This window comes from Strix aluco, chromosome 1, assembly GCF_031877795.1.
Source record: "Strix aluco isolate bStrAlu1 chromosome 1, bStrAlu1.hap1, whole genome shotgun sequence".
Classification (NCBI taxonomy): Eukaryota; Metazoa; Chordata; class Aves; order Strigiformes; family Strigidae; genus Strix; species Strix aluco.
In genome coordinates this window covers 63,362,381-63,374,664 of record NC_133931.1, presented here as the reverse complement: position 1 = coordinate 63,374,664, position 12,284 = coordinate 63,362,381, and the positions used below count along the sequence as shown (strand labels likewise).

The window sequence follows — 12,284 nt, the reverse complement described above, 5'->3', positions numbered from 1 at the left end:
ATCTAGCCCATATTTATCAGTTTGTCTGAGGATGTTACGGGAAACAGGGTGAAAGCTTTTCTTAAGTAGAGAAACACAACATCCACTGTTCTCACTCACCAAGCCAGTAATCCAATTGTAGAAGGCTGTCATGTTGGTCAAGCATGATTTCCCTTTCATAACTCCATGCAGACAACACTCTTCTTGTCGTTCATGTGTTGGAAATGGTTTTCAGGATTATTTGCTCTGTCACCTTCCCAGGGATTGAGATGAGGCTGACTGACATGTAGCTCTCAGGATTCTCCTTCTCATCTTTCTCAAAGATGGGGAGACATTTGCTTTCTTCCAGTTCTCGGAAACCTCCCTTGATCACCAATGACCTTTCAGAGATAATCAAGAGTGGCCTTGCAATAACATTAGCCAACTACTGGGGGCATCACATCAGGGCCCATGGTCTCATGTCTGTCCAGTTTGTTTAAATATTCCCTAACCTGCTCCTCTCCCACTGAGGGCAAGTCTTTCTTGCTCCAGGCTTTCTCCTTTATCTCAAGTGCTTGGAACTCCAAAAGACAAATCCCATCAAAAAAAAAGATGGATTTGAAGATGAAATTCAGTACCTCAGCCTTTTCCATTCCCTTTGTCACCAAGTCCTCTGTCCCATTCAGCATCACAGTCACATTTTCTCCCATCTTGCTTTGGCAGCTGACATACCGGTAAAAGTAATTTTTGTTGCCCTTTACAACCCTCACCAGATTTGATTCCAGGTAGGCTTCAGCTTTCCTAACTGTATCACTGCACCTTTGGTCAGTGCCCCTATTTTTCTGCTGGGGTCATCTGAATTGTACGTGTTCTTTTTATGTCTGAGTCTCGTCAGGAGCTCATTGTTCATCTGTGCAGGCTAGCTGCTGCTTTCACTTGATTTTTCTGCTTGTCCAAATAAACAACTATTGAGGTTGGAGAAGGTGATCTTACAGAATCAACTAATTCTCCTGGAACCCTTATCTTTCCAGAACCACCTCCCATGGCATTCTTCCAAGCAGACTCTTCAACAGTGAAATTTTGCTCTCCTAAGGCCCAGACCTGTGATCCTACTTTTTGCTTTATTCCCTCTCTGCAGCATCCTGAACTGCACCATCTCATGATCACTGCAGCCAGGGCTGCATCTGACATTCACATCCCCGACTGGTTCTTCCTTGTTTATAAAACTATGAGGCCCAGTAGAGCTCCCCTCATCAGCTCCGTGATTACCTGTATCAGGAAGTTGTGATCAATGTACTCTGGAAACTTCCTGGATTGCTTCTGCCCTGCTGTGTTGCCCTTCACTGATATCAAGTGGTTAAAATCCCCCATAAGGACCAGGGCCTGTGAACATGAGGATTTTTCCAGCTGTCTGAAGAAGGTTTCATCTACTTCTCGTCCCTGATCAGGTAGTCCGAGGCAGACAGACACCAACTGCAATATTGGTAGCTGTGTGCTAATCCTGACTCAAAAAATCTCACTTGGCTCCTAGCCCAACCCAAGGCAGAGCTCTGTGCATTCCTGCTGCTCTCTCATATAAAGGGCATTTATATACTCAGGGGGAAGACTGTAGATTGATAGATTAGGGCTTCTGCTAGGTGGAGAGGTTTGTGCTGCTATCTTTATCTAGTTGAACCAAATAATAGCAGTAGCTTCCTTTTGTGAAAGCATCCACAACCTTTCCTCAGGTTTAAACATTTATATGTTGAGGTATTGCCATAGATGATGTTCGAGACTGAGGTAAAGCTAAAAAGTGTTGCTGCCACATACCTTGTCTGCTTGATTTCACTCCCATCCTGGGTTCTGTAACAGCTTCAGGAAAGCATCAGGACCAGATCCATCTTCTTGTAAAAGAATCCTGTTTACTACCAGTTAATTTGTCTTTTTGCTATTACTAGAATGTCCTCGGTGCAGCATCCCAAGACACCTTTGCTGTGCCTCTTCAAGGACAAAAAACCTGATTCCTCCAATGTATAATGGGACTGACAAGTTTTCAGCTTCCCTTGATGCTTTCATTCATTCCAACAAAAACCCTTCATTAGAGGGGGGGAAAATATATAGATTTCTTGTCCAGCTTAATCACTCCAGGTCCAAAGGACCACAGAGAGGGCTTGACTATACTAATTTTATAAACATGAACAAGAGGGGTCTGTTTATCATTAGGTTTAGGAATCTTACATTTGGGTTTCTCTCATGCTAAGTGTGCTGTACTTATTCTGAAACTGCTCTGCTTTGCTATTCATCTAGTTTTGATATTTACTCACATACCAACCCTTTCCTCTATAGTTCAACAGCACAATTTAGAGAAACTGAAAATTTGTTTTTTCTTCCTTTATCTTGACTTTCATTCCCAGATCCCCCTGCCGTTACTTTTCATAATTATCCCTTCTTCTTAAATCTGCAAAAAATGTCTTTTGTACTGCTCTTATTTTTTCTCTCTTATTTCTGAAACATTTCCTAATATTTTTCATTTGATATAAAATCTCTTGTCATTCCTTTCAGTGCAGAATGCCTTAAGTGTCATCTATTTCTGCTGTGCAGTTCTCTTTCTTCCTTTCAATTCCTTTACTACCTTCCTCTAGTTCTTCTTTTCTACTTACCACCACTATGCTTCTAAATTCCTTTATTTCTGCCTCACACGACTGTCCTTTGTTAACTTAAATTGTTCTCTATTCTTTTGGGTGTTGTTTTCCATTATTAATCCTTTCTTTGCTGTTACATTCAGGATGCAATCAGACTGATTTTGAAGTGGCAAGAGCAAGTCATACATATCTAGGAGGTTCTGCCTACTCAGACACAGCACTCTGTTTTCACCACTTCACTTCTAAGGCCTTTCATGCCACTGTGCAGGTTTTTGTGTGTTTCGGTGTTGTTTTTCATTTTATTTAATCTTTATGGCTTTATTAGCATAAACTTTCCTAATCCTGCACTTCCTTTTTTTTTTTTTTTTTTTTCCTTGTTCCCCTGTCACTCCTTGTGCCTTCTCTATTTATCAATTGGGTCTTCTTTTCTTGTGCATTTCCTACTTATTACCATGTATTTTGAATAGGTGCCTGCTTAGGTTTTCTTAGGTTTCCCTTTCATAAATTTTCTTCCTCTCTGTTTCACATTTTTGCCTAGAGCAGGCAGTGAGACTCTTTCTGTGTGTTGGAAAGAACCAGTCCCAAAAGATCCTCGCTTTGTCCAGAAACAGGGATTGCAGCTAGAGTGTGGAAGAATGATAGTGCCTCCAGTGGGTTCCCTATATGATGTGTCACATCATGATGTGACATAGAATCCTCCAGGCTCAGCCCTCACTATCCCCAAATGACAGCAACAGATAAGGACTGTCCCAAAGCACCCTCCCTTGCTAATATGCATGTGTGCTGTTCTGCTCTTTCTGTCAGTTTAAAGTAAAATCCTTCCTGTAAGAAGCTTAACACCTTACTAGGGTCGCTGCAGTTTAGGAGATGGTATACCAGATTTTTCCAAAAATTGATCAATGGGCAGAACCAGCCTGGCTGATCAGTCTTCTGCATTGGCTGAGGCAGTGTATGCATACTGTTATATCTGAGTGGATGGTTGCGTATTTGGGGGTTTGTAATTTTATTGTCTGTGTATAAAGGTTCAGGCACTGTTGATATGGGCACTGAAGTACATATCTTCTTTGAATCACACAAGTTTTCTTGTAAAACAAGTTTCAGCAACAAACTTCAAAACAAATTATACACCAGAACTGGCTGGGATACAGTTAACTTTTTTCATAGCAGCCCATAGGGTGCTCTGTGTTGGATCTGCAGCTAAAACTGTTGATAACACATCAATGACCCCCCACCAATGTATGGGGAACCAACCCACTACAACCATGAGAGTCAGACTATGGGAAAGTCCACCTGTCTTAGAACTGAAAATCTCTTCCCACAGAATAATAAACAGTGTGTGAGTGGAGTGCTCTCAGTGCTGCATGTCGAATATAAAATATGCTCAAGGAACCTGTGTGTATAGCGTTTTCCTATTACAGATTACATGATCACTCCTAGATGTGTTTGTTGCAGAGGTGAATGATTTACTACTTAATATCAGCTTTTTCTCTCTTGTTTCTAGCCCCTTGTGAAGCCAACACATTCTTTTGCCACAGTAATATGTGTATTAATAATACATTGGTCTGCAATGGACTCCAGAATTGTGTGTATCCTTGGGATGAAAACCATTGCAAAGGTAATGTTTAGAAATGGAAATGTCAAGTCATTTAGACTGCATGGGATACAGCATATTATCCTTAGTTTCTTGTTAAGTATGTGCCAGATGGGTCAAAGCTCAAGAAGAGTAATTCAGGGAGAGCATACATCAAGCAATAGAGAAAATGAAGAGAGATAAAAGTACTGATGGATTTTAGTTTCAGTGTTTGCATTTGTTTTGCTTGGTGTGGATTTGTGTTGGTTATGTCCTTCTGGCTGGTTATGTCCTTCTAGGAGGCTTTCTGAACACTTGGTCTCTGTTTTCTGTACAATCTAAAATGTAATTAAAAGTCATATTTTGGTTCCTTTGTCATAGCTACCTTTGCAGTGGGGTAACATATGGGTAGCAGGTGTCTTTTGGCTTCATGCCATGCCCATAATAGCCCAGGTGGACTAAAAAGCCAAGGGGAAGTTGAATTAACACTGTAAGAAAGCAACCAAATCTACCTATAATCAAGTGAAATTGAAGAGTAAGGAACAGGCATGGGAAATCAGGCATAACGTCTATTTCTTAGATAGGGATTAATGTTCCTAACCAGGTGTTCACAATGGTTTCTAAATATTGCTCTGTGTTTCTGGAAAAAAAAAAAAAATCAACATCTGTGTCGTCTTCAGGGAAAAGAGCTTAACTAACTTACATTGCAGGCTGAGGAGACAGTTCACTTCCCTCCTGCTCCCCCTCGCTACCACAGATTTGTTCCTGGAAACATGGGATATGCCAAATTTAGGAACCAATCAAGAAAAAATTCAGAATGAGGTGGATTAGTAGTCAGCCCATAAATCTGCTGAAGCCTGTAAAATCCTGACAAGCAGTGCAATAGGGTAAAACACAAATGAAAACACACTTCAAAAGAACACAGCAAAACTGTGGCATGGCATAATATTCTTCAAAGAAACTAAACATATGATTGGGAAATAATTATCTGTTCTCTACTTCTTCGGCACAGTGGAAAACAGAAAACTTTCTCCGCTCTTTAATTTCCAGAATTATTTTCATCTTTCATTTGCCAAATATCTTTTTATTTGATCTTGTGCGTTTATCCTCTCTTGTTTTTCTAACTAGCAAAAGGAGGTTTGCTGATCCCAGTAAAAAGGTTGTTTGCTGCTGTGTTGCTTTTTCTACCTCTGTTACTTCCCCAAAGTCTGTGTCAGTCCGTTAGCGAAACCCCAGGTGAATCTACAAGAATAGGCAATGGGGAATACTGAGAAGTTCATTTTTGGTATCTATGAGATTATGAAGAGATGGATGTTATTATTTTGGTGCCAATAACTTTCACTTCAAAGGCTTTTTATTAAGTCCTTTGGTATGTTTAAGGTTGCTAGGAAAACTTACACTAAACTGGGTGTTGATACTTAATCACAGTTGTGGTCTTGCTATGCCTGTGAGAGACTGATGTGAGTGCTTTCAGCTTGGATTTCTACAAGGCTCAGTCACCGTCTCATGTGTCTGCAGCCATTTGAAAGCAAATCACAGAGAAATATACACAACAGAAGGGTGAAACTGGTTTTCTTTTTATTGTTTTACTGCATATTCTCTGGTTTTCTTTTAATTTGCTGGTTAACTTCCTAGAGGCCCCTGAATAAAGGATAATATGTAGGATCAGCTTTTGGATTTTTATGGGTGTTTAGAAATGTTGTGGTATTTAATAGGTCAGGAACAAAAGAAACAACTTGCCCACTTTTTTTTTTTTTTTCTTTCTGAAACCTCAATTTGAGTAACTTTTCTATTTTCTCCTGATTTAGCTTTTTCATTGAATACTGTCAACAGTCCCAGTCATCTCATAAATATTAGGACTTCACTGAAGTTCCCAATGCAGAGAAGAATTTCTTCTTAAATCCTGTAAAGTCTTGGTCTTTCATTGGTCCTAATGTTCTAGTTGCATATATTTACTGGAAGAGACAGAAAATAATGAAGAGAATGTCTGTAACAGTCCTGGGGGCTTTAGCAGGCAAATGGAGTTCAGAGGTGACACTAAAGCCATCTGCTTGTTATGGTGGTTGGTTTTTATAAAAAGCATAAATAATTCTTTCATCTAATTAAGCTTGTAACATACCCTGAATAATCGCTTTCCAAATGAATAGGCGTACAGAGGACCTGTGTGTTGTTTATTTGGCTTTCACAAATACCTGATTTCTTCCTTTTTCCTTTTTGTCAGTGAGATTGATTAAGTAAACTCAGACATAGACTAGGCTCAGTTTTTCAGTAATCTGTGAACCCATCGTGGTTGTTTTTATTCTTGAACTGCAATTAACGCTGTGCTTTTTTTTTCTCCTGTCACACAGAAAAAACAAAAGCTAACATATTGGACCAACTTACCAATACCAGTGGGACTGTAATTGGGGTGACTTCTTGCATTGTGATCATCCTCATTGTTATCTCTGTTATAGTACAGATCAAGCAGCCTCGTAAAAAATTTGTCCAAAGGAAAACAGACTTTGATCAAACAGTGTTCCAGGAGGTGTTTGAGCCTCCTCATTATGAGTTATGCACCCTCAGAGGGACAGGGCCTACAGCTGACCTTGCTGATGTTGCAGATGACTTTGAAAATTATCATAAACTGCGGAGATCATCTTCAAAATGCATTCATGACCATCACTGTGGATCACAAGTGTCTAGCATTAAGGGCAGCCGTAGTAACCTCAGCACAAGAGATGCTTCTGTCTTGACAGAAATACAACCCCAGCCTGTAAAACCACTCATTCAGCCCATGAACAGGAGAAATATCCTTGTCATGAAGCATAGCTACTCACAAGATGCTGCAGATGCGTGTGAGATAGACGAAATTGAAGAGGTACCAACCACAAGTCACAGGCTGTCCAGACATGATAAAGCTGTTCAGCGGTCAGTATCAATAGATTTTTGATGAAGACTATTGTGTAAGGACTTGATTGCCCAAACATATTCACTCTTTATTCAGTAAAGACATATTTTCTTTCTTCTTTATTTATTGTTTAAATTTCTGTTTCCTGATAGCACATACCATTATATTATCTCTTTCTTCTTGTCTCTCTTTCTCTTTTCTCTGCCTCTGTTTCCTAAAGGATCCTGTATCTCAGCTTTACCTTTATACTTTATATCTTTCTTTTTCTTTTACTATTTTACATGTACCCACATGCATACACACACAGGTCAACAGAAAAAAGGTACAATTGTTAAAAACCAAAGAAGATTTTGTGTGAATCTAGTTTTTGAAAGAGCCACATACATGTGGTTTCCTTGTAACTGAGGTGGCCTTGAGTATCATCCACTGTTGATCTAACATCTTTAAATCAATACATTAATAAATAAAAAATACATATATCTATTTTGATGCATGGCACAATAATGATAAACAAAATCCTGGGGTAAGGAAACCCCTTTTCTCATGAAACGCTATCTTTTATATAATGAATTACAATATTTGCAAAACTTTACTGTGTCTGTTCCATTAGTAATCACAGTATCTTGGCTTGTTATATTAATATCTATATATATCTCTCAATTAGAACATGAGACAGCATAGTGAATAGAGAATATTCATATATTTGCATATAAGAATGTAGTTAAAAGGAATCTTTCTAATTAATAAAAAAATAAAGTCAAGCATGATATTTTTAATAAAAGAGCTATTTCTACTGTATATTGCACTTTGAATGACTGTAAATATGGATGATTAAAAGTTTACAAGTAAAAGAAAAAGAAAAGCAGAAACATTTATGAACAATTTATTTGAAAAAGAACACAGAAACTTTTTATATATATGTGTTTTCTCTTGCATGCATTATTTATGCACTTCTTGTGACTGTTTACATGCCCTTCATATTTTCTTTTTACATTAAGGCATTTCTGTCTCTTAAAAGAAAGTTATTTTATTATTTTAATCTAACTGCATGCCAATGTAAATTACTTCATGACTATTGCTCATATTATCAAGGTATACTGTTTATTAAGTATCTATATGCATATATTTCTTTTTTTCTATATAAACATTATTATTTTGAATGAAATAGCCATAACATTCCAGGTTCTGCCTCATTGGGTCTCTAAGCAAACATGAGTCTGAGTACAACACAACTAGGGTCTAAGAGACAAACTTGAGGTAAGTGAACATACCTGTGCAACAATTGAACCATCTGTTGCTTTTCTTTTTTTTTTTTGTTATATTGCTAAAATGCATGTTAATTCTCAAGTTACATGTCACCTTGTATGGAGAGAGCCAGGTTTGAATACTGAGAAAAGTGAAAGACAGATGACAACTTTAGTATTGTAAACTAAAGTAAAATCTCTTAATTCCTTATTCTTGACAGCACTATAATCATCCCCTAGCTAAATATAACCTTAATTCCAAACACATTATAAAGACAGATCTTTTGCATGGCTCTGGTGTTTATTTTTTGATTTATGAAAATAAAATTCAGCATGTGACTTAGTATGTAAAACTTGGCAATCTAACCCCAGTCAGGAAGATGTGGAATTATAAGTTTTCAGCTCATTTTATTCACTCAACCTTTTGAAGTGTCAGGGGAAGGGTATGTGGTAGTACTGATAAATTTAGAGATTCTGTAGCATTAATGTCAATGTCTGCAAATTAAACTTCAATTTTTGAGTCTTTTCCTAGGCTTTTTATTTTGTGTAATTTGTTATCAGTGTTAAATCTCAATAAACATAATCTCAGATATTTATAATGAAATTATAGATAGCTACTAATCTGTCAATTTGCATATGTGTATATATATAAACATAGATATGTGCATATACATGGTTATATGTGTATATATGTATACAACAATTTTACTGGGAAAGAAACCTTTAATGCTTTTATTGCTTCTACATAGTTTAAGTAAATATTTTTCTGTATTTTTTCCTCATAGAGAGAACTTATTTTAACTTTGTTTTGCTTTCAGACAACTATTCATGCAGTCATGCAAACTCTGAATGGAAAAATCTATAATGAATTATTTCAGCTGTCTGAAAGAGAGAGTGGACATGTTTCTAATTTCATTTCATTGCCTTTATCCAAACCTAAGAAGTACAGACATATCTTACTTCTTTAGAAAGATATTCCCATTGCACAATAATATGTTTCTTTTGTAATTTGGTTTCTGGCCACCAAGTGTTCCTTAGTTTTTAAATACATTTGGAGATTTGTTGCAAACTTGAAGAAGAAATTAGCTCCTAACTGAAACTGTCCCTTTTTTAAAAAAAAAAAAAAATATCTTAGTTTTATTTCAGTTGATTATGTTTTATATGTCTGTTATTTACTTGCATGTTGTGTGATATGTGGAAGAAGATTTACATTGAACTTTTGTTATATGTACATTGTTTTCATTATATAGACTGCTTGAGAATAGTGCGCTCCTGGTGATTTTGAACATGCTACAATGAAATGTGAAACTATCGTCCTTGGAAACACCAGCTAGAGGTTTTATGGACTCTCTGACCAGCTATTCTCATAACATGACAAAATTCAGCAGTGTTGAGTAAAATTATTAGAAGGCAATAAGACTTTGGTTATTATGCTTATCAGTCATTTCTCTTTTTCTTTTTCTCCCTTCTTTTTGTTGCAAGTTTATTCCCAATTTCAGGAAAAATTTATTGAAATCAGGTATTTAGCCATTCATAATCACTTCAATAGAAATGTTTGTTGGATAAGCATCTAGCAATATGACTGAATTTGACATTGAGAAAATAATCTGCATGTATGTTACTGAATATTTGAGTTGGCAAAAATCCCTTTATTAGATACATTGTAAAAAGCATGCATTCACAATTATTGCTGTTACTGTTCCATTTCTGTGTCATATGCTTGCTACTTGTAACTTTTTATATAAAGATACATAAAACAATGTATAATAATTTCTTACCTTGAGTTTAATGGCAATGTTTTCTTTTACCAAATTTACAAATCTTGTGTAATTCAGAAGATTAAACTCAAAATGTAGCTTCTAGGAACTTGAAACCCAGATACATCAGAGAATCAGCTGTCTATCATCCCTCACTTATTGAAAAGCAAAATACATTAATTTTTTAAGATTTAAATGAATTCATAATACATAAAGTTAATCACCTAATTTCAGTTAAAAGGTTTGTGATAATCTTTTTGTTCAATTCCGTACTCTTCAAGTAATTTATTTTGATGACAGTTTGCTTCAGTGTAGCAGATTTTTATCAGTTACACAAACGTTACGGCTGGGCTCCAGTTTTAGAGATACAGATATAAACCACTTCCTATGCAAGGTAAATTTATATTATAATTCAAGCTATAAACATTAGCAACTAACACCAAAAACAAACCTGAGAGGCTAAGTTGTTCAGGAATTACTGTAGGTTGAAAAGCCACAATTATGTAAAGTTGAAAATGTCCTCCTTTAAGAACTCAATAACCATGCATAAATTCATAGTTTCATTATCTATTTAAAGTGTTATCTTCCAAATTCTGTTTCAAAACAAATCCCAATTCCTTCTTAAACATAATGTGTCATTCATGGTTATGTTTTTCTGTATAAAAATTTTGCTAGCTTCAATGAAAAAGGGGGAAGAATTCCATGGAACTTCCCAAAGTATAAATAGACAGGAAAAGAGAAAACCTGAAAGGCTGACATCAAAAATAAGGTGATCTATATCAGCTATTTAAATATATAGCACATAATTTACATAATTAAAAATACAGGAAAACTGATTTCTACAAAACAATGTCTACAAACGTGATTTAGGAATGACATGAGAAGAAGAAGGGTTTCAGGTACTTGCCTCTTTTTTGTACACTGTATTTGCCATGTATTTTACATAATTTAAGCTTGATTGATTTGTTTGTTATCACATAGTAGCTACAAAAAACAGTCCTCCATCCTTTGTAGTCATCGAGTATCATTGAGTCATCTCTCAGTTACATGGATTTTTAGCATGCATTAATTGTTCATTTCCCGATCAATATCTCATTCTAAGTTCATATACTTTATCACTGTTCTTTTCTTAGTCTTTCCAAGTCCTCTCTCATGATCCTTTCTTAAGTATATTACGTTATTTGCCACATGCTTAAAATGGATGCGTCCATGCATCCATTGAAAAATCAATGAAGAATGAAAGACTTGTTGAAAGAAATGCATATACATGCACACACATTTGTGTATATTTATAAATATTTGCTAATGGAGATAGTGTATAAATAAATATGTAAGGAGAAATCTAAATATGTGAATTTAGCTTTGAAAGAATTATATTGGTCACCTAGAAAAATGCTGAAGCCTTGGTTTTTAAAGTTGCTATATATTTAAGTGCCTAAATCCCACTGAAACAGAGTTGGTCTAGTCCCTCCTAGAAAAGCACACAATGAAATCCATTTTATGATTTTTCCAGTGAATTGTTGACTGAGAGAACTTAACTGGTGAAAACATGACTATTAATAAATGTTGCATGCACATTCTTGCTTTCTTAAAAAAACCCCACATTGCATCAGGGAAAAATTTGTGAGAAACATAAAACTCTGTCAAAATAGAACAGGTCAAACAATGGTAATGCTTACCTGATCTTGGAAACTCCTTTAGAAACATGTTGTCTAATAGCTAGGTATACCCTTAAACAAAAACATCATCGTAAGTGACAAAATGTGTGTATACTGGGGGAACAGGGTGAAATTATAAAATTATCTATTAAAAAAAATAGACAACAATAAATTGAGACCCAATTAAAATATTATAATTGAAATATTTAATTTTAATTATATTCTGTATATAGTCAGTGTAAATAATAGCCTAGTCCATTATATTACAAACAGTAAAAATAAGTTTTGTTTGGTATCACAAAATAGTAGGATATCTTAATGTCATCTATAAAATTTGAAATATTAAAATAAAAGGGGTTGTTGCTGAAAGTAAACAGTTTGTCTTTCCTATGAGTATTTTTTATTATTGTGAAACTACTCTTAAAACAGAAAGCAGTTCAAGCAAACTAGTTCAAACAGACAAGCAACTTCAAGTTCACTTACCTATAAAGAGAACACTCAAAACTGGTATTTGAGCACATACTATAAGTGAAATTTAACCTCTTCTATTACACCTTTTCCATTTTAAGGAAAGAAGGTTTGGCTTGTT

At 35.7% G+C, this 12,284-nt stretch overlaps 1 protein-coding gene across 5 annotated transcripts in view; it reads left to right on the top strand.

Moving 5' to 3' along the window:
* Positions 1-10,055, top strand: part of NETO1 (neuropilin and tolloid like 1) — a 68,189-nt gene extending 58,134 nt beyond the window's left edge. The window contains exons 8-11 of one of the 5 annotated variants that reach the window (XM_074822918.1): positions 4,081-4,194; positions 6,498-7,056; positions 8,243-8,293; positions 9,531-10,055. In XM_074822918.1, coding sequence (XP_074679019.1) covers positions 4,081-4,194; positions 6,498-7,056; positions 8,243-8,279 — 710 coding nt within the window. In that variant the 3' untranslated portion in view covers positions 8,280-8,293; positions 9,531-10,055. Of the gene's footprint in view, positions 1-4,080; positions 4,195-6,497; positions 7,057-8,204 lie in introns of all 5 variants that reach the window. The other 4 variants (XM_074822878.1, XM_074822889.1, XM_074822909.1 and 1 more) reach the window with 4 other exon arrangements.
* The last annotated feature ends 2,229 nt before the right edge of the window (positions 10,056-12,284 follow it).